Source organism: Nothoprocta perdicaria, unplaced genomic scaffold (genome assembly GCF_003342845.1).
Source record: "Nothoprocta perdicaria isolate Ctin4 unplaced genomic scaffold, notPer1 scaffold_481, whole genome shotgun sequence".
In the NCBI taxonomy this organism is placed as follows: domain Eukaryota; kingdom Metazoa; phylum Chordata; class Aves; order Tinamiformes; family Tinamidae; genus Nothoprocta; species Nothoprocta perdicaria.
In genome coordinates this window covers 122,132-141,722 of record NW_020455734.1, presented here as the reverse complement: position 1 = coordinate 141,722, position 19,591 = coordinate 122,132, and the positions used below count along the sequence as shown (strand labels likewise).

The 19,591-nt window shown below is 60.9% G+C and overlaps 3 protein-coding genes across 3 annotated transcripts; 1 reads left to right on the top strand and 2 right to left on the bottom strand.

Annotated features, from left to right (window-relative positions):
• Nucleotides 1-540: 540 nt before the first annotated feature.
• LOC112954046 (aldehyde dehydrogenase family 3 member B1-like) lies at nt 541-5,878 on the bottom strand. Its single transcript, XM_026047188.1, has 8 exons — nt 5,760-5,878; nt 5,411-5,573; nt 2,588-2,698; nt 2,288-2,408; nt 2,073-2,158; nt 1,652-1,733; nt 1,182-1,568; nt 541-862 (listed from the first exon to the last, which is right to left on the bottom strand). The coding sequence occupies exons 1-8, from the start codon at nt 5,876-5,878 to the stop codon at nt 609-611; spliced, it is 1,323 nt and encodes a 440-aa protein (XP_025902973.1). The 3' UTR covers nt 541-608.
• Nucleotides 5,879-6,620: 742 nt separating this feature from the next.
• Nucleotides 6,621-13,894, bottom strand: LOC112954045 (aldehyde dehydrogenase family 3 member B1-like). Its single transcript, XM_026047187.1, has 10 exons — nt 13,566-13,894; nt 12,975-13,137; nt 10,952-11,062; nt 10,726-10,846; nt 10,511-10,596; nt 10,140-10,221; nt 9,505-9,891; nt 9,072-9,238; nt 8,671-8,770; nt 6,621-7,058 (listed from the first exon to the last, which is right to left on the bottom strand). The coding sequence occupies exons 1-10, from the start codon at nt 13,892-13,894 to the stop codon at nt 6,865-6,867; spliced, it is 1,740 nt and encodes a 579-aa protein (XP_025902972.1). The 3' UTR covers nt 6,621-6,864.
• Nucleotides 13,895-17,395: 3,501 nt separating this feature from the next.
• UNC93B1 (unc-93 homolog B1, TLR signaling regulator) lies at nt 17,396-19,530 on the top strand. Its single transcript, XM_026047203.1, has 9 exons — nt 17,396-17,440; nt 17,529-17,674; nt 17,740-17,869; nt 17,944-18,037; nt 18,111-18,235; nt 18,304-18,486; nt 18,561-18,834; nt 18,919-19,037; nt 19,142-19,530. The coding sequence occupies exons 2-9, from the start codon at nt 17,535-17,537 to the stop codon at nt 19,502-19,504; spliced, it is 1,428 nt and encodes a 475-aa protein (XP_025902988.1). The 5' UTR covers nt 17,396-17,440; nt 17,529-17,534; the 3' UTR covers nt 19,505-19,530.
• The last annotated feature ends 61 nt before the right edge of the window (nt 19,531-19,591 follow it).

The following is a 19,591-nucleotide window of genomic DNA, read 5'->3' as shown; positions in this document are numbered from 1 at the left end:
GAGGTCAGCGTCATGTGCATCAGGGTGTCATTTCCACAGAAGCCGCCACTGCTTGTCCGCTCCAGCACCTCCTTCACCACCTGGGAGGGAAGCAGAGAGGGCAGACGTGTCACTCAGCCCTTGTCCCTTMAGCTCAAGCTTCAGTTCTTCACCCACGCTCAGGACTTTCTGGTCTAACCAAAACCCCTGGGGTACCAGCATGGCTGAACACACCTGAGGYCAGTGAAGCTCTCTCACCACTGACAGCGCTTGCCAGACACCAGGCAACTCCAGCAGCAGCCCATGGGTGCCCAGAGCAGCCCCTGGGAGCTCTCTTCTCTTGGCCAGCAGGCACTGTCCTATCTCAGTCCCAAACGAGCAACCCATCACAGGCTGAAGTCAGCCTGAGTTCATGCGATCCTACCGATAACATCCAAAACTCAGTTAAAGGTGTCCCGAGTTCAGCTCAGGCTCTTCCCTGGTCCAAGGAACACTTGCACATCCCACGGCTTTGGAGGCCTGCTCAGCACTCATGGCCATATGGGAATTCCCACCTGTGTGTGGCTGTGCAGCCTTACTAGTCCTTACTCTGTCGAGAGAAGGAGGAACAGCTGGTGCCAGACACAAGTTCAGGCCATGGTCATGGTTATCAGCCAGATAGGAGCGAGTTTTGCAGCCCTATTGTGCTTCATCCATCTTCCAGCCTGAACACCCACCTTCTTATCCGAGGAGAAGACATAGACAACCAGGGGCCGCTCACGGGCATTGATAAAATCAATGGCTTCATCCACGCTTCTTACTGTGATGATGGGCAAGATGGGCCCCAGGATGATGTCTTGCATGATGGGATCAGAGGGTTCCACATCCACCAGCACCGTGGGAGCTGGAAAAGAAAAAAAGAAAAAAAGGGAAAAAAAAAAAAAAAAAAGAGGAAACTGGAATTCATCACCCATACCCAGAGATGGGAGATATCACCCCACCTGATCCTCTTGCCCTGATCTGTCAGGTGATTTCTCTAAGACAAGAGGCCCTACCACCCTCCCAGTTTGCCCTCTTTCCCTGTAAGGATCCCTGTGCAAACCCTCCCTATGAATCTCCTGTGTCTGGCACCTTCCTTGTGGTTGTGAGCTCCTCTCCAAAAACCACAGGGCATTCCCAAGAATGAGCACATCTGTATGAAGTTCCAGCTGTGATGTCCTCACCGATGTAGCGCTCCTGCTGGTCCACCTGCCCCCCGATGGCCGCACGTCCACTGCTCAGCAGCGCCTGGATGCGATGGAACTGCTTGTCCTCCACRATGCGGGCAAAGTCGGGCGACACCTTGGGGTCGGGGCCGTAGAACTCGGTGATGGCCTCGCGCAGGGCGGGCAGCAGCTTCTCCTGCATCTCGGCGCTGCACAGGACGTAGTCGGGTGCCACGCACGTCTGCCCTGCATGGAAGAAGCGCCCCCAGGCCACACGCCTGGCAACGATGTGCACCTCACAGTCGTCAGACACGTAGCAGGGGTTCTTGCCCCCCAGCTCCAGCGTCACTGGGGTCAAGTGCTTGGCAGCGGCTGTCATGACCGTCCTACCCATGGCAGGAGAGCCTGAGAGCAGGAGAGGCATGTCAGAACAGCCCCCGCGGCCAGGCCCCGTGGGACACACATCAGACCCCACCATGGGGACATACCGGTGAAGAAGATGTAGTCAAATTTGTTTTCCAGCAGTTTGATGGTCCCCTCCTCATCAGTGCTCACCACGGCATAGCAGTCCTGCAGCACAAGAGGAAGGGTCCCAGCCCCTCTGTGAGCATCTACCAGCCTGGCCCTCTCTGCCCCATCCCCACACAGAGCACCCAGGAGCGCTGGGCACGGATTAGGGGCTGTGAACAGGGGCTGAGTGTGCRGAACAGCCAGCTGTGCAGCGGGCAAGGCGCCTAGCGCTAGTTCAGCGCCCCATTTGCTGGAAGGAGCACTTGAGAACAGGGAGCAGCTCTGCTGTGGGTGCATGTGGGGCAGGCACGGGGCCTGGCGTGCACAGGACACAGCTCTGCACACGGGACCGGGGAGTGCCCTGGCCTCAGGACAGGGGCAAGCATGGGGAGCTTCTACCTGGTCCAGGTAGGAGGGCAGCACTTCGGCCATGAGTGTCCTGATGTTTTCGGTGGCCTCYGAGGGTTTGAGAATGACACAGTTGCCTGGTGGGGAGACAGGCAGGATGTGAGAGCAGCGACACCCCAACAGTCAGTGCCCCGGGCACTGCCACCTCATGGGCTGGACCCRCTGGTCCAGAGGGCRGCTTTGGCTCTGGCACAGCCCAAACTCACCCGCCGCGATAGCCCCGATGAGGGGCACAAGGGCTGGCAGGATTGGGCAGTGCCAGGGCGGGATGACAAGCACCACCCCGTAGGGATCCTTGCGGATGAAGGCTGAGTCCAGCTGAGTCACCTGCGAGAAAAGCCATCATCAAGTGAACATCAGCAAGGCTGCTTGCAGGACAGGTCCAGAGCAGCACAGCTGTTGCCTCCCAGTGTTGCTCTTGCTGCACACAACCCCTCCATCCCACACCGTGCAGCCTCCCAAGGGTGCACCCTTTCCCCGCTTCTCCTCTTCCTCTTTCYCCTTACCAGGTTCTTTTCCACGTGCTCATCCTTCATCCAAGTGTCCAGCTTGTTAAGGGTGTCGTTGAGCTCATTCTTGCACAGGACGATGTTGCTGTACTCCGCTTCAAAGGACGGCTGGGGACACGGAGCTCTCCGTGTGAGACGGAGCACAGGGACGATGCTTCCATAACCCTGCATCTTCCTGGGCTTCCCCCCACCTTCCACACGATTCAGGGACCCAAACCCCTCACATAACCTGACCACACCGTGGTTAACATGCTTGCTGCTCCCAGTCCTGAGCTATATGGCGCTGCAGGGATGTGGGACAAGTGCCCTCACTCTTCCTGCAATCACCTTGGCCTTGAAATTCCTATCGCAGGTGTCACCRGCATGGGAATAGTGCCAGCTCCGAGACGGCGCTGCCAGCGCTTTCCTAGGGGAAAGTGGGAAGCTGGGGAGAGCAGGACTTAAAAGAGAGGGAGACAGGTGATGGGACCAGGGGAGAGGGAGAAAGGTAACAGGAGCAGGGGGCGACACTGGGGGTTTTTTTGAGGATCCGAGCTTGTTAAAAAGGGGAACTGCAGCTGCCTGACTAAGCACAGCTGGCACTATCAATAAATACCAGCCTGCTGAAAAGAGGAACAGGACGGTGGATATTTAGAGAAGCCACAGGTCTTCAGATTAGCAAGACCTGGGATGGGGGGGAGGTTTCATCCTAGGGATGCAGGAAACTATGTGAAGCAGGCTCAAAACCTCTCACCCTTATCTCTGGAAAACAGGGGTGGGAGAGAGTCCAGAAGGCCGGAAAAGGCCCTGTCTGGGACATCATTTAAAGAAATGGAAAAAGGAGGGTGCAGGAACCCAGAGACACTCCTGACCCCAGCAGAAGGTGAATAAGAACAAGGTGAACAAGGTAACGCAGTTGAACAAGAAGCAGAATGGGGACTCTGCAGGAAGGTCTCATCAGTAAACCATGCACTTAGTCTTGAGTGTGCAGGCACTTCTCACCATGGAAAGTACTCTTGGGAAAAAAACAATCCGGAAAAACAAATCCTCATGGCCCACAGAGAAGCAGTAGCCATTTATTGCACCCTGGATTTTCCCACAGAAGAGGTGGTGAGTAGGGAATGAAGGGAGCATGCTTGAAGCAAGCCAAAAGAAGCACTTCTTCACAGGATGTGTGGGTAAGTTGTGCCTCAATAGCACTTTGCTCAGCTCACTGCAGGTGGTAAAAGTCTGCATGGGTTCAAGGGAAGACTTGGATAAGGTCATGGAAGAGGAATCCATGACCCAGGCTCTTGGTATTTAAAGTATAGAAACCATGTCTGGCTCAAGAAGTTTTTAAGACATAAATTGTGAGGGGCTGGGAGACTATCTGAAAGTATCGTAAATATTTGCCCTGTTTGTAAGCATCCTGACAGGCCTTTGATCTCACTCCATACACCGGCTTTACATTCATATGTAAGCTGGGGAACGTGGGCTGAGATACAACTATTGCTGGTGCTTTGGGCCATAACCCCGAGCAAGGTGCTGACAGCCTGGATTCGGTATGGGCAGATGGACAGAAGACCATGTCCACTAAAGCGTTCCTGCTTGGGTTCCTGAAAAGGGTTTCAGTGGTGGCGTTATTTTCTTACCAGAGGGTGGAGAAGTGGAGAATCCCATCAGCAAGCTTTAGCTGCTAGCTTTCTCAGCCCCACTACTCGTGGCTCYTCAGAAGAAGCAGGAGCCAGATATTCCTTAAAGGTTGCCTARGAGCATTCCCACACACACATGCACTGTTAGGTAAATCCCACAGGGCTGCCTTGAGGACGCGTGCCCAGGGAACGTCTGTCYGGGACCAGCTCAAAGCTGCTCCTGGCGTGGGCAGTGTCCTGTCATTACTGTATAAAAGACTGAGAGCTTCTCAAAAGGGAAATTGCAACTAAGAAGGAGAACAAAAGGTTGTTATGAGCCCCATAGAATGCATAAAGACCTGCCTGTGGTAGAACAAGATGTTCCAAAAGGGGAAAATATTGAGCTTGGGAGGCTTGAGTTTTTTAAGAACGGGATGCATGGGATGGGTCTGACTTGGCTTTTTCTTTAGGGACCCTGACATAAGTGTGATAAAGGGAGCAAAGAGGCAGGGACACAATCAAGACGAGGCAGAGCCAGGCTAGGAGACTTCAGCCCTGTGTAACCATGGAGAAAAGAGAACGGACAATATTCAACATAAGGCCCAAGATGGGGAGCAGACAAAGAGATTGGCAAGAATTTGCGCTCCTCAAAGACTCACGTGGCCAGAGAAGAGCTGAGAAGTTTGGGAGGCGGGGAGAAGGCCAGGGTATCTGGATGCCTGTCCCAGCCCCTCATGGACCAAGGCACTGGGACTGGCTGGCACTGAGGGGAGCCCTGGTGTCAGGTCCATCCTGGGCTTTGTGGGTGAGAGATGGCGAAAGGTCGGTGGTGGAGGGCAGGGAAGGTCTGATGGGCCAAGCCAGACAGGCTCATGTAGCACTGAGGGGTGGGCTGCCCTCACCGGAGACAGGGAGGAGCTCTTGGTGAGGTGGGCTGGGACGTGCTCCACACACAACCCTGTCCCGTCTCCGCACTGCCTCATCCGACTCCACTCACCCCCACGGGCACCAAGGCTAGGGCAAGAGACCCACTCTGATGGGGTCCCCTGTGYCCCACGCCCTGTGCTGGCACCCAGCAGGATTCAGGACCCTGGCTGGGAGGGGACACAGACTCCAAATCTCTTCCCTGCCATGCCCAGCACTGTCATCCGCCAAGATGCAAGACCCCAAAAAGGGGAAGGCCCAACAAGGGCACCCCCGTGCCCACCCATGCCTCCACGCAGCCCCTCACCTCGTGCATGTCGGAGGCCAGGGCGTCTAGGAGGTCCTGCTTCTTCTCGTCCAGGAAACGGCCCAGGGCCTCCAGCTGGGCCACGCGAAACTCCACGGGCCGCGTCTTGCCTGTGAGCCATGCTGCCCGCAGGCCGCTCACCAGCCCCGCGTAGGGGTTCCCGCTGCGGGATGCAGGTGTCACACAGAGCCCTGGCTCCCTGCCCTGTCTCGGCCCCRTGTGTCCCCTCATCCCTGCCCCGGGACCACACTGGAACCCAAGAGCCCTGGGACAAGGCAGGGCATCCAGCCATGAGAAAGAACCACTCGTGTCCGCCTGCCTCACCTCCCTTCGTGCCCTCTGCTCTCACCTCATGGCATTGCTGGCCGTGCCCCCGTTGCTGCTGCCTCCATCAGCCCCCGGCGCTTTGCTGGCCCSACTGCCTGCGGGGTGGCTCTTGCTGGAGCCCAGGGGGCTGCTGGCCTCCATGGGGCGGCAGGGGGCAGGTGAGGCCGGGGCGGCTGTCCCGAAACTGCCGCTGCCTGGTGCTCAGTGAGAGGCTGGCTGCTTGGCCCACTTGGAGTGACACAGCCGGCTTGGTTCAGGACCCACGGAGAAGTGCCGAGTGCGCCTGTGGGCGCCCAGGCTTCCCGGGCGCTGTGGGATGGGGCGGGCTGCGGGAGGCACCGCCAGCTTCCTGCTCCCCTGGGAGCCTCTTCCCCATGGATGCTGAGTCAGCGCTGGCTTGGCGCCCCCCACCCCACTCCCCCCTGCCCCCGCACCGCCGCAAGCCAAACCACCGGGATGGCAGACACGCACGGGCAACATGGCCCACTGGAGACCCCGTCAGCTGCCCCCGGCACCTCTCTGTGCTCCACACTCCCATCCTGGAGGGACCTGGGTGGGCAGCAAAGGGCAGGGCAAAGGCGGCGCAGGATGAGGCCGGACAGCAGAGCTCAATGCAAAGTCTTTACTAAAGGTTGCACAGAGGTAAAAGCGGCAGCTGACACTGAAAGCAGGGAGAGCAAGGTCCACCTGGAAGAAGAAGGTTGTCATGCTGGAGAAATGGAGCTAAGTGTTGGTCCTGAGCAGTGAGGAGAGTATTTCTCTACCGGGAGGAGAAATGTAGGGCAAGAAAGCAGGAAATCAGGACATTCCCAACAAAATATGTGTTGTTTCAGATCTGTCCATCATGGCAAATGGTCCAGGGCAGAGGCATAGACCATTTGTCATGGGGAGGAGCAAGCAAATGGGGCTGGCTGGACGTAAATGTCTGTCCCCACTGTCCTACGCATGGGATGGCAACGARCCAAAGGACATGGCAAGGGAACCGGGGGCTGCTGCAGGGACAGGAGGAGCAGGCCAGCGTCCTGGAGAAAGCAACAGTGTTCCTGGGGCCCATATGGAGGCCAGGCCGGGAGGTCTTCCCCCAGGCCAAGCAGCCTGTGGTGGCCGTGGGCAGCGCTCAGCAGCGCTCAGAGCAGGGTGCACATGCCCCTGCGCTTGATCTCGAAGGCAGCCGTCAACAGCCCCAGCTTCTGCTGATTGTAGGGCGGGTAGCGCGGGCAGTTGATGGCCTCCAGGCCCATGTTGCGGTGCAGGCAGCTGCGGTGGTGGGTGAAGGTGTCGAAGGTGAACTTGCCGTGGTATTTCCCCAGGCCACTGTTCCCTGCAACACACAGCACAGCTCTCTGCTCATGCCCACTCCAGCACAGTAAACGCAGGGAAAATGTGTTACGGGCCTTCCTGGTGTAAACACTCATGCTGATGGGTGACACTGGTGACAGGGGAGGAGCTGACAGGCGTAGTGTTGGAGTGGGGAGCAGCATCGAGTTACYGTGGCATGGGAGGCTCGCAGAGCATGAGCCACACTGAGCTCTTCCACTTCCCTAGCGCAGAAACAACCTCAAAAACACGTCCGTGCTCTTGGCACCGACTGCGGGCCCATCACGCATGGAGAGCAGCTCTCCCGAGCAAGGCCTGAGCTCTGYGTCCACGCACAGCAGAAACTGGCACACAACAAGGTGGCTTCGGTGGCACCTCACAGAACCGGGTAGTGCCCTGCTACTCCTRAGATCCGGAATCACATCGGCAACACCGATTCCTCTGATTCCTGTGGCTGGGTTAAGCCTGAGGTTGCACATCACGCTTAATAGCTCAGTGACTTCATATCTAAGTTACTGTAGCATCTGCTGAAAGCCGTCTTGGCCTAGTGACTTCATATTTGTCACCTTATCAGGTTGATAGAAAACTACTCTACCTGATGCTATGAGACAGTTTTTGAGAATCATTTCCATAAAAGAAAGCTAAGATAYGAAAACTACCAAAACTTGTTCCCTAATTCATAGTTAACCAGGGAATTCACCTGGCTTTGCTGCCACAGCCATCATTTATGTCTGAATCATCTGTCAACAGGGAAGTTGCCTCCCCATGTGTATCACTTGGACAGGGCACTGATTTTAGTTTTCAATAAAGTATTCAGCTTTTACTGGCTAGTCAAACCGGTTGGTTATTTTAATGGTTCTCTCCAAGTCTGTCCTTTGTGAAGTCTCTGAATATCCCATTCTTTTGCGTGTTCATACGCCGGAGACGGTTCATCTCAGCTAGCTCTAGGTTAGCCACTGTGGTCATCCGAACTTACCCGAGTCCCTCCTAACACTGTATTTCTGTAGGCAATGAACCTACCAGGATCCGCAGGTCATTTACGTTCAGTTTATCCACTTGCCTTACTTGGCTCTGTGCTTTCTCCAGTGAAAAGTGCTACTGCTTCATGTTGAGCTTAAACCTTAGATAATCTACACTGAGATCCAAGGACTGGGAGAATATCTTGAAGTGTCTGGGGGACTGGGGAAATGCTCTGAGAAAGCACTGGTAGTGGCTTTCTGTATTCCCATGCTCTTCCTTGGACACTGAGTTGAGAGAAAGGCTACAAGCAGAGTCTGGAGCTAGACAGACCCAGCATTTCACAACTCTTATGATCATATAAGGCAAACAACTCCTTGCTGATGGCCGGGCTCTCTCCAAGTTACCACAAACTGATTTTCAAGAGGTTTGCAAGCTCTTCTAAGGGCTTAGCAGTACAAAATGTATTTCCCTGGAGATATTTATCTAGGCATAGGCAGGTTTCACTGAGTGCCCTGGAGCTGAGGATCTCAGGGGTCCCATCCCTTGGAGACCCAGTCCCACCATGGCCTGCGTGAGTCAGACACACGGTTGTTGGGCTGGTCACACCTGCCTCACACTCGGCCAAGGCCAAGCAGGGCTGGGGCATTTGGACCTACCAATGCCACCAAAGGGCAGCGAGGTCAACGTCACGTGCATCAGGGTGTCATTTCCACAGAAGCCACCGCTGCTTGTCCGCTCCAGCACCTCCTTCACCACCTGGGAGGGAAGCAGAGAGGGCAGACGTGTCACTCAGCCCTTGTCCCTTCAGCTCAAGCTTCAGTTCTTCACCCACGCTCAGGACTTTCTGCTCTAGCCAAAATCCCTGGAGCACCAGCATGGCCGAACACATCAAAGGCAGCGTGTGCCCRAAATCACTTAGCTCCACCACGAGCCCCTGTGGGCCTGGAGGTGCTAAGTTCAAAAGCAGCTTAAGAGCATGCCCTGGTTTACCAGCCGCATGAGTTCTAGCCCCACAGCCCCACTTGCCTTGCCCCCTTTTTTGATGCAAGCACCACACCTTGTTATCGCAGGAGAAGACATAGAGGGCCAGCGGCCGCGGTCGGGCGTTGATGAAGTCAATGGCTTCATCCATGTTGGCCACGACAACAATGGGCAGGATGGGCCCAAAGATCTCTTCTTGCATGGCGGGATCAGATGCCTTCACATCTGCCAGCACTGTGGGAGCTGCAGAAAGAGATGATGACAGTGCCCAGAAATGGGTGGTCTCATGTGCCCAGGCCATGCCAGCAAACTGCTGCTTTGCAAATTCATTTTTCCAACAAAAGGTCTTATACATCTCTCCATAAGCTTCATTTTCTAGATGTCCATGTTGTCCCTGAGACTAGAGGTTGATGCAGAAACTCCCCGGTGGTTGTGACTCACACCGTGCCTGTTTCCACATCACATGTCCCTGTGCCCACAAGCCAACCCACATCCCTGTATCCCCTCACCAATGTAGCGCTCCTGCTCATCCGTCTGCCCTCCGATGGCCACGCGCCCACTGCCCAGCAGAGCCTGGATGCGACGGAACTGCTTGTCGCCCACGATGCGGGCAAAGTCGGGCGACTCCTTGGGATTGGGGCCGTAGAACTCCGTAATGGCCTCRCGCAGAGCAGGCATGAGCTTATCCTGCATTTCCACGCTGCACAGGATGTAGTCGGGTGCTATGCAGGTCTGTCCCGCGTTGAAGAAGCGCCCCCAGGCCACACGCCTGGCCACGTTGTGCACCTCGCAGTTGTCAGACACGTAGCAGGGGTTCTTGCCCCCCAGCTCCAGCGTCACCGGGGTCAGGTGCTTGGCAGCGGCTGTCATGATGATCCTGCCCACGGTGGGGCTGCCTGAGGGCAGGGAGGGACAGGCTACAGCAGATGCCACCCCACAGCCCTGGGCCCTGGACTACAGGGTGGCCAAGCCCAGTGGGACACACATCAAGGCCCACCAGGGAGGGCACCTTGTCCTTGTGGACAAGTTGCTACCCTCCCTCTTTGAAGGGGAGGGTGACCAAGCTGGCTGGTGGGAATCCTTTCCCAATTTGCACATGGAAGCTGCAGTCATGCAGGGATCAGCTCTAGCCCTCGGGACGTACCGGTGAAGAAGATGTAGTCAAACTTGTTCTCCAGCAGCTTTGTGGTCTCCTCCACACCAGCGGTCACCACGGCGTAGCAGTCCTGTAGCACGAGAGGAAGGGTCCCAGCCCCTCTGTGAGCATCTACCGGCCTGCCCCACTCTACCCCCATCCCCACACAAAGCACCCAGGAGCGCCAGGCATGGGGACATGGGCTGAGGGTGGAGGACGTTAACGTGGGAGCCACCTCGGAACAGGGAGCAGCTTCAGTGCCAGGGTGCACTAGGCAGGCACAGTGCCTGGCACACATAGGGCACAGCTCAATGTGAAGGGCTGGGGAACGCCCTGGCCACGGGGCAGGGGCAAGGACGAGCGCAGGGGACATCTTATACCTTGTCMAGGTAGCAGGGCAGCGCTTCGGCCACGAGTTTCTCAGTGTTCTTGGTGGTCTCCGAGGGTTTGATGATGACACAGTTCCCTGGTGGGGAGACGGGCAGGACATGAGAACAGCGACACACCGCCAGTCAGTGCCCCGGGCACTGCCACCCCATGGGCTGGACCCGCTGGTCCAGAGGGCAGCTTTGGCTCTGGCACAGCCTGAACTCACCCGCCGCGATGGCCCCGATGAGGGGCACCAGGAGGAGGTGGATGGGGTAATTCCAGGGCGCGATGATGAGCACCACCCCGTAGGGGTCCTTGCGGATGAAGGCTGAGTCCAGCTGCGTTACCTGCGAGCAGGGCCACAACCTCAGCACCGTCCAACCACCCCCAGCCCTGCTTCGCACCAAGCAGACACAGTGCTCCCCTCCACTTGCAATTTTCCATCTCCTTACCAGGTTCTTCTCCACATGCTCATCCTTCATCCAGCAGGACAAGTTGTTGAGGGTGTCATTGAGCTCGTTTTTGCAGAGGAGGACCTCAGAGAAATAGGCCTCGAAGGACGGCTGGAGACACAGCACCACAAGCATTACTCCTGACACCAGGCCCTCCTTCTACCCCATCCCCAGGAGACCTATCCACGCTCTTCTTCTCTGCCCCCAAAGGGGCCCCACTGGCTGTTATCAACCACCATCCCTGAGATGAAGGTCCGGGGAATATAACAGGYCCTGAAATGTTAGGAAAATGAGTATTTAGGCTGAGAAATAATCATAGCTGAATCACTTGTCAAGCTCATCTGATGACAGAGCGCAGAGGGGAGCGAGCACCACCACTAGAGCACCAGGGAAGAGAGGGCTACAAAGAGCTGAGTCAGATGCAGCCACCTGGGTGCTTCAACCTGAGCRAGCCCCAAGCGAGGCACCGGCTCTGCCCCCTTGGCTGGGGATGGGGGGATGTGCGGCTATGTTGCGGGGCTGGGGCATCTGCCGAACTCGCGTCTGCCTATGCGGGAAGCCTGAGGTTATCCTGGTGGTGGAGACATAGAACGAGGAGCAGCATCTCAGGTGTTGGTCAGGGGAGAGCTGGGCAGGGAATCTTCCAAGCCTCTGGAACACCTGAGGGCTGGGAAAGGCACATGGGGTAAGACATCCCAATAAGTGAATTAAATAGACACGTCAGATTCCATGGGGCTGAACTGGCCGGAGATGCAGTGACTCCACTGACCATTACTGGGARTCGATGTGCTGGCTGGCTCCAGGAGCTGGAGGTATTTCCTGCATGTGGCTGCTCCTTGGCACTGATGCAATAGCCATGGTGAAACACACTTAAAGCAGCTGGGCCTGAAGCTTTGGGTGCTCARCGCTCAGGAGGACACATCCTATCCCCACGATAGACACGGGTGCTGAGCCAGCCCCTTGGCTCTCTGATGAAGGAATCGGCAGTTTTCTAAGCCCGGGCTGATGGCTGCGTTTTGTTAGGAGGAGGAAGCAAAGATGAGGTTTCGATGGGAAGGCTGGAAGGTGGGACTGAGGTGGGTCTGAGGTCATCCAGGCTCTTTCCATCATCAGCGGAGAGAAACCAACACCCTGGGGCTGAGGAACCCACCTCTGATACGTAAGACCAGATGAATTGTCCATCTAACTATGAAGGCCTGACTGCATAACAAGCACATTACAGGCAAACCAGCTCCTAATGACATGCAATTAGGAATCACAAACAAGGCACTTCCAGTGCTGATGCCTATCAAGCTCTTGCTGAAGCAGAAGGTTCTCACGTCAAACAAACAAGGCAATTACAARCCCTGGGAGATTATGGAATGGTGAGACATGTGTTTGAGGGCAGGGTCCATGCASTGATACACCCACGGACACAGATCCTCTAAGTGCCACCACTGTTGGGTACCAGCATCTATCATGTGTCATCACTGAGTGTTGGCCCTGGCAAGAACCAAAAGGCACCAAAATCCCCTAGGAGCTATTGCTGTCACCAGCCTAACCGGGAGCAGATACCTATGATTAGGAAGAAGGAGGAACACCCTGTTGTGCCCGAATGGAGCAGAGCTGAGCAGAAACTGCCGAGCCTGSCAAAGGCGCAAATGCTCCCCTTGCTTGAGGGGCACCATCCTGGAGGCCTCCGGGTGCTGTAACACTCAGGAAAAGAGCTCAGTGCAGCCAGGATGGGGCTGGAGGAGAAGCCTCGCACCCAGTGTTGGCTGGGAGACGCTTCCCACCTCCCTGCAGGAACCAGAGCACCTGGAGGTGCCGCACAACAGCTCTGGAGCCCCCTTGCACCCTACTTGTCTGGGCAACCCACTGCAGTGAGACAGGGCTGTGGGGAGSCTCCTGGCTGCCAGGGCCTGGCAGGACACCCCATGAAGAGCGATGCAGGAGCCCGCATGTCGTGCTGTGCCCGGCCAGATGCAGGATCCAGATGCTGCAGCCTGCGGAGGGCACCCTGCGCCTTCCCCCGGCCCCGTACCTTGCTCATGTCCAAGGAGGTGGCCTCCAGGATGTCCTGCTTCTTCTCATCCAGGAAGCGGCCCAGGGCCTCCAGCTGGGCCACACGATACTCCATGGGYCGCGTCTTGCCTGTGAGCCAYGCTGCCCGCAGCCGGCTCACCAGCCCCGYGTAGGGGTTCCCRCTGSGGGATGCGGGTGTCACATGGAGCCCTGGCTCCCTGCCCCGTCCCAGCCCCAGCACACAGGGTCACAGGGCAGGGGAGCTCTGTGTCACCCCGACCCCTCTCCCATGATGGTCCATGTCTGGTCCTGTGACCAGACTGGAGCTTGAGGAGCTCCGTGAGGGAGGACAGGGAGTCTGGACACCCAGGTCCTCCCTAGGCCGCCAGCAAGGGCAACAGGAGCCCCTGGTGCCCTCAACTCCCCGTGATTCCCAGCAGAGCCTCCTCCCCCAGATGATCCCTGGCTCCCCAAAATGCATCCCAGCCTCCCCCATGACCAATGACACCATTGTGGGGATGGCGCTGGCCCTCTGCCCCCTCTCCTCCACCACCACCACAGGCCCCCCGACTCCCTCCGCTCCCTGGAGTCCCAGCCCTTGGGCTCTCACCTTGCGGTGCCACCATCCGTGCTGCCCTGCTGGCCACTGCCACCGTGTGCGGGTCCTTTGGTGGCGCCGCCGGACGTGCCGTGGGCACCGCCGGGATGCTGCTCGTTGTGGTGCTGCCCACCTTGCTGCTGCTGCCCGCCTTGATGCTGCCCACCTTGATGCTGCCCATCGTGCTGCCCACCTTGATGCTGCTGCTCACCATGATGCTGCTGCCTACCTTGATGCTGCTGCTGCCCGCCGTGCCGCTGCTCGCAGAGCTGCTGCCCGCTGTGGTGCCGCTGCGGGGGCTGCTGCCAGCCGAACTGCGGGAAGGGGCTGCTGACGTCCATGGAGGCTGCACGGAGCCCTGCAGGGAGGCTGGGCTGAGGTGGGCCCCATGTCACTCCTCCAAGGAGCCGGGCGGCCGGGAGGGGTTGGTGGTGCCGGCGCGCACCGGGCGGGCCGGGAAGCAGCTGGAGCGGGACCTCTCCACACGGGAAGGCTCCGGAGCAGCTGTCCCAGCGCCCCAGGCAGCCGGCAGCACCTGCCAGGGCGGCTTGGTGCTTCAGTGAGTCAGCCSCGCTGCGCCTGCCGCAGGATTCTTGGGATTCCCGGCATTTCCCATGGGCTCCGGGCAGGCTCAGGCACCCCTGCCCGCTCCCCCCACAACCAGCGCAGCCCAGGGCGGCTATGGGACACCCTGGGGTCCCCCCATGTGGTCGAGCCATTGTGGGGCCCCTGGCGTGGAGGAGCCAGCACCACTTCTGCCCCATGGATGGAGACRGCCCTGATCCGGGCAGCGCCAACACGGTGGTGCCCGAGGGTAGGGCCCCGCGCTGGCCCCACGGCACCTACCTGGGAGGCTGAGAGGCGTCGAGAGGAGCGGGAGGCCGCAGTGGTGGTGCCGAGGCCCAGGGCGGCCCCCTAAATGCTGTGGGGCTGGCAGGATGGGGCCCCGCCTCCCTGGGGTGGGAATGAGGATGAGGTTGGGGACAGGATGGGGCCTTCCCCACAGGATCGTGACATTGGGAGGCTCCCAGTGCCACCCAACCACTGCCATGACCCCTGACCCACTGGTGCCCCACGGAGGCAGCCTATGCTGCATCTCAAGCGAACCCTGACCCATGGGGACCTCATGGATGAGGATGCTCCCCATGCTGCATCCCAGGGGCACCTGACCCATGAGGATCGCATGGAGGCTCCCCATGCTGTGTCCCAGGGACGCCCTGACCCATGTGGACCTCACAGTTGTCCCTCCTGCTGCATCCCAGGGGCACCCTGACCCATGGAGACCTTATGGATGCCCCCCATGCTGCTCCTAGGGGTACTATGACCCATGGGGGCCTCATGGATGCCCTTCATGCTGTGTTACAGGGGCACCGTGACCCACAGGGGCCTTGTGGATGCCCCTCATGCTGCATCCCAAGAGTACCCTGACCCATGGAGACCTTATGGATGCCCTTCATGCTGCTCCCAGGGGTACCATGACCCATAGAGGCCTCATTGATGTTCCCCATACTGCATTCCAGGGGCACTGTGATCCATGGGGAGCTCATGGATGTGGATGCTCCCTATGCTGCATCCCAGGGGTACCTTTTCCCATGGGGTCCTCATGGATGCCCCTCATGCTGCTCCCAGGGGTACCATGACCCATGGGGTCCTCACAGTTGTCAACATGCTGCACCCCAGGGGTACAGTGACCCATGGGGGCCTCATGGATGCCCACCATGCTGCACCCCAGGGGCACCTGTTCCCACGGGGATGTCAGAGCGCCCTTGGCAGGCGCCATAGGGACACCGACCCGCTGACCCCCCCTGCCCCATCTCCAAGCTTCCTGCCCGCAGCCTGTCCCCAGCGGCTCCGTGGTGCCCAACACCACCAGGCCCCGTCGCCCACCCCAGGGCGCCAGTGCCGGGGGCCCCACAGGCACCGCTCTGTGCCTGCCCATCCGGCCCCTCCAAGCATCTCCCGCTACCGGCCGGGCCGGCTCCCGCCCGGATCGCCCCGTGACCCACGCSGGACGGCACCTGCTCCACCCACAAACAGGCCTGGCCCGTTGGCGACAGTGACACCGCCCCGCCCGGCCCCCCCAGGGCACCGGCGGGGGGGGCGCCCCCCGAAAAGGGGAACCGAGAGCGTGGGAGGCCGCGGCAGGAAGGGCGACAGAGACGGCGCCGAGGGGCCGCTGTCCCCCGAGCCCGCAGCGCCCACGGGTGAGCCCGGCGCCCCTTCAGGACCGGCGGCGGCGCGGGGCGGCGAGCGGGGCCCCCCGGGACCGGGGTCGAGACCGGGATCGAGAGCGGGGCCGGGCGCTGCGCGGGACGCAGGGCGGGAGCTGCGCGGGACGGGGCTGCGCGGGACGGGGCTGGACGGGGCGGGAGCTGCGCGGGACGGGGCTGCGCGGGACGGGGCTGGGCGGGACGGGAGCTGCGCGGGACGGGGCTGCGCGGGACGGGGTTGGGCGGGACGGGGCTGGGCGGGACGGGAGGTGCGCGGGACCGGGCTGGGCGGGACCGGGCTGGGCGGGACGGGGCTGCGCGTGGAGCCCCGAGCGCCGCGCGGGGTGCGGGCTGGGCGCGCGGGCCGCGCGGCCCCTTTAAGAGCGCCGCCTCCCGCCCCGCCCGCGGGAGGAAGCGGCGTCCGGGACGGTCCCGGCACCGGCGGCTGCAGCGCCCCGGGGTGCGGGGGCGCCGCGCGCGCGGCGGGGGGGACACGGGACCGCGGCGGGGGCGAGTTCGGGGCTCGAGGAGGCTGCGCATGGAGGTACTGGGTAGGAGTTTGGGGCACGGGGGGGCTGCAGCCCCCGTGGGTGCTGCAGGTTGGCGGCGCGTGGGGAATGCACATGGAGATGCAGCACCCACGGGTGCTGGTGCTGTGAGTTCGGGGCTTGGGGGGCAACAGCACCCACGGGTGCTGCGAGTCCGGGGCATGTGATGGCTGGGCATGGAGGTGGAGCACCCATGGGTGCTTGTGCTGTGAGTTTGGGACATGTAGGGGCTACAACACCCATGGGTGCTGCAAGTTCAGGGCACGTGGGAGCAGCAGTACCCGTGGGTGCTGGGGTAGGAGTTTGGGGCATAAGGGGGTTACAGCACACACAGGTGCTGGGGTGGGAGTATGGGGCACGAGTGGGCTGCAGCACCCATGGATGCTGCAAGTTTGGGGCACATAGGGCCTGGGCATGGAGGTGAAGCACTCATGGGTGCTGGTGCTGCAAGTTTGGTGCACATGGCCATTGCAGCGCCCATGGGTGCTGGGGTGGGAGTTTGGGGCACAGGGGGCAGYAGCACCCATGCGGGCGGGAGCTGCACGTGCAGGGGCTGGCTCCAGCAGCCGCCTGTCCCATGGGCCGCAAGTGGCGTCACCAGCACCGCAGTGACACCAGGCCCCATGCAGAGGCGGCCATGGAGAAGGACCTGCAGGAGGCRGCGGCGGTGGTCGAGCCGGGCACTACGGCGCAGGTGAGGCCGGGCCGTGGGCGGGCACCACGGCCGTGCCCGGCGCTCACGGGCGGCCTCACAGCTCGACGACCTCGTGGGCGACTACAACGAGGAGGAGGAGGAGCGCAAGTATTTCCGTCGGCGCCGCCTCGGCGTCGTCAAGAACGTGCTGGCTGCCAGCACCGCAGCCACACTCACCTATGGTGTCTACCTGGGTGCGTGCGGCGGCACCGGTACCGGCATCGGCACCGCGGGCCACTCACGGGCACCGCAGGGTGCTCACGGGCACCGCGTCCCCGCAGGGCTGCTCCAGATGCAGCTCATCCTGCACTACGACGAGACCTACCGGGAGGTCAAGTACAGCAACATGGAGCTGGGTGATATTGACCGCAAGGTGCTCATGGGCATCAATGTCACCCCCATCGTGGCGCTGCTCTACACACCCGTGCTCATCAGGTAGCGCGTGGCCCCGCCGGCCCCGGCCTCGGCCCCGGCCCCACCACTTCGCTCCTCTCCTCACACTCGCAGGTTCTTCGGCATCAAGTGGACCATGTTCCTGGCCACGGGCATCTACGCCCTCTTCATCTCCAGCAACTACTGGGAGCGCTACTATACACTGGTGCCCTCGGCCGCAGCCATCGGCGTGGCCATCGTGCCCTTCTGGGCCTCCATGGGCACCTACGTGACACGGTGGGCGGCGGGGCCAGGTGGGTGGCGCAGGCGGCATGGGCAGATGCTGACGCTCCGTCCCACAGCATGGCGCACAAGTACTACGAGTATGCGCACTACCGCGAGGAGCACGTGCAGGAACAGCGGCGCGCACCACGCGGCGCCTCCGCCGCCTACATCGTCGTCTTCCAGAGCCTCTTCTACGGCTGCTTCCACGTGAGTAGCAGTGCAGGTGGCGGGGTCGGCGCCAGTCAGGCGCGCGGCGCTGAACAGTGCCCCATGCCTTGCAGCTGAGCTTCGTGGGTGCCCAGATGCCCATGCTCTTCTTCCTCAACGACTACCTGTACAAGTTCAATCACACGCTCGACGGGGTGACGCACTGTGGTGAGCGCGCGGCGGCAGCGCATGGTGCATGGCACATGGTGCGATGCCAAGCTGCAACCCGTGCCACCCGCAGGCACCCTCAGCAAGGGCACCCTGGCTGGCCTCAGCACCACGGTGCTGCAGAGCCTGCCGCGCAGCGCCAGCCTCATCGTGGTGGAGAGTGTCCTCATGGCGGCCGCCTTCACCGCCATGCTGCTGGTGCGCGATGGGGCAGGCAGCGGTGACAGTGATGCAGGGACCCCGCTCATTCCGCGCCACCACCGCAGGTGCTKTTGCTCTGCGGCCCCGCGCACCGGCCTACCGAGGAGATCGACCTGCGCAGCATCGGCTGGGGCAACATCTTCCAGCTGCCCTTCAAGCACATGCGGGACTACCGCCTGCGCCACCTCTTCCCCTTCTTCATCTACAGCGGCTTTGAGGTGCTCTTCGTCTGCACCGGCTTCGCCCTGGTACGCGCGGTGGCGGTGGTGGCAGCGGGAGGGCCCGGGGGTGCCCACAGCGCTGACCCGGGTGCCCTGCGCAGAACTACGGAGTGTGCGCGCTGGGGCTGGAGCGGCTGGCRTCGCTGGTGGCGACATACGGCGCGGCGGCGGCGGCGGGCTCAGCGCTGGCACTGTGCGCGCTGCGGCTGCGGCGCCGCGTGCCGCTGCTGGCCGGCGCGCTCCTGCATGGTGCCCTGCTCGTCACGCTTTTCTGCTGGGCGCCCGAGCCGCGCACACCCACCCAGGCACCGCTGCTGCACGCGCTGGCYGCGCTCTGGGGCCTGGGCAGCGCCCTCAACAAGACAGGCATCAGCAGTGAGTGACGGGACGCCGGGCTGCACGGCGGGGTGGAGCGGATCGGAGCGGGGCATGCGCCCACCGGCCACGTCCCCGCCGCAGTTGTGCTGGGCGAGCTCTACGAGGACAAGGAGCGCCAGGACTTCATCTTCACCATCTACCACTGGTGGCAGGCGCTGGCCATCTTCGGCGTATACCTGTGGCAGGAGCTGCCCATGAAGGTGAGCAGCTCAGGCGGCAATGCGGGGAGGTCCCCATRGGGCTGCGGACACCATGGGGTGTCACCACCGCCGTCACCACTGCCACGTGTGTGCCCCGTGCACAGGCCAAGCTGTCGGTGCTGCTGCTGGCACTGGCCGTGGCCACGGGCGCCTACGGCTGGATGGAGCGCAAGGTGGCGCGGCGCGTGGCGCACCGGCTGCCCCGCATCCCACGGCCGCGCCACCGCGTGCGYGGCTACCGCTACCTGCGCGACGACGACTCCGACGCCACCGGCTCCGAGGCTGGCGGCGACAGCGACCGCGACGTCAGCTGTGACAACAAGGACGACAGTGACCACAGTGGTGCCAACGAGGGCGATGGCGACATCAACGGCAGCCGCGACAAGGACGGTGCCACGAGGGGCAATGTGGGTCTGCGGGAGCGACCCGTGGCAGCCACGCGCACGCCTGAGGAGCGCGGCAGCTGAGCTCCGTCTGTGCGCATGCTGCAATAAAGACGCTGCCCTTGCTGCCGTTGCTGCCGACGCCGTTTCCCGCCGTCGGGGATGGAGGGG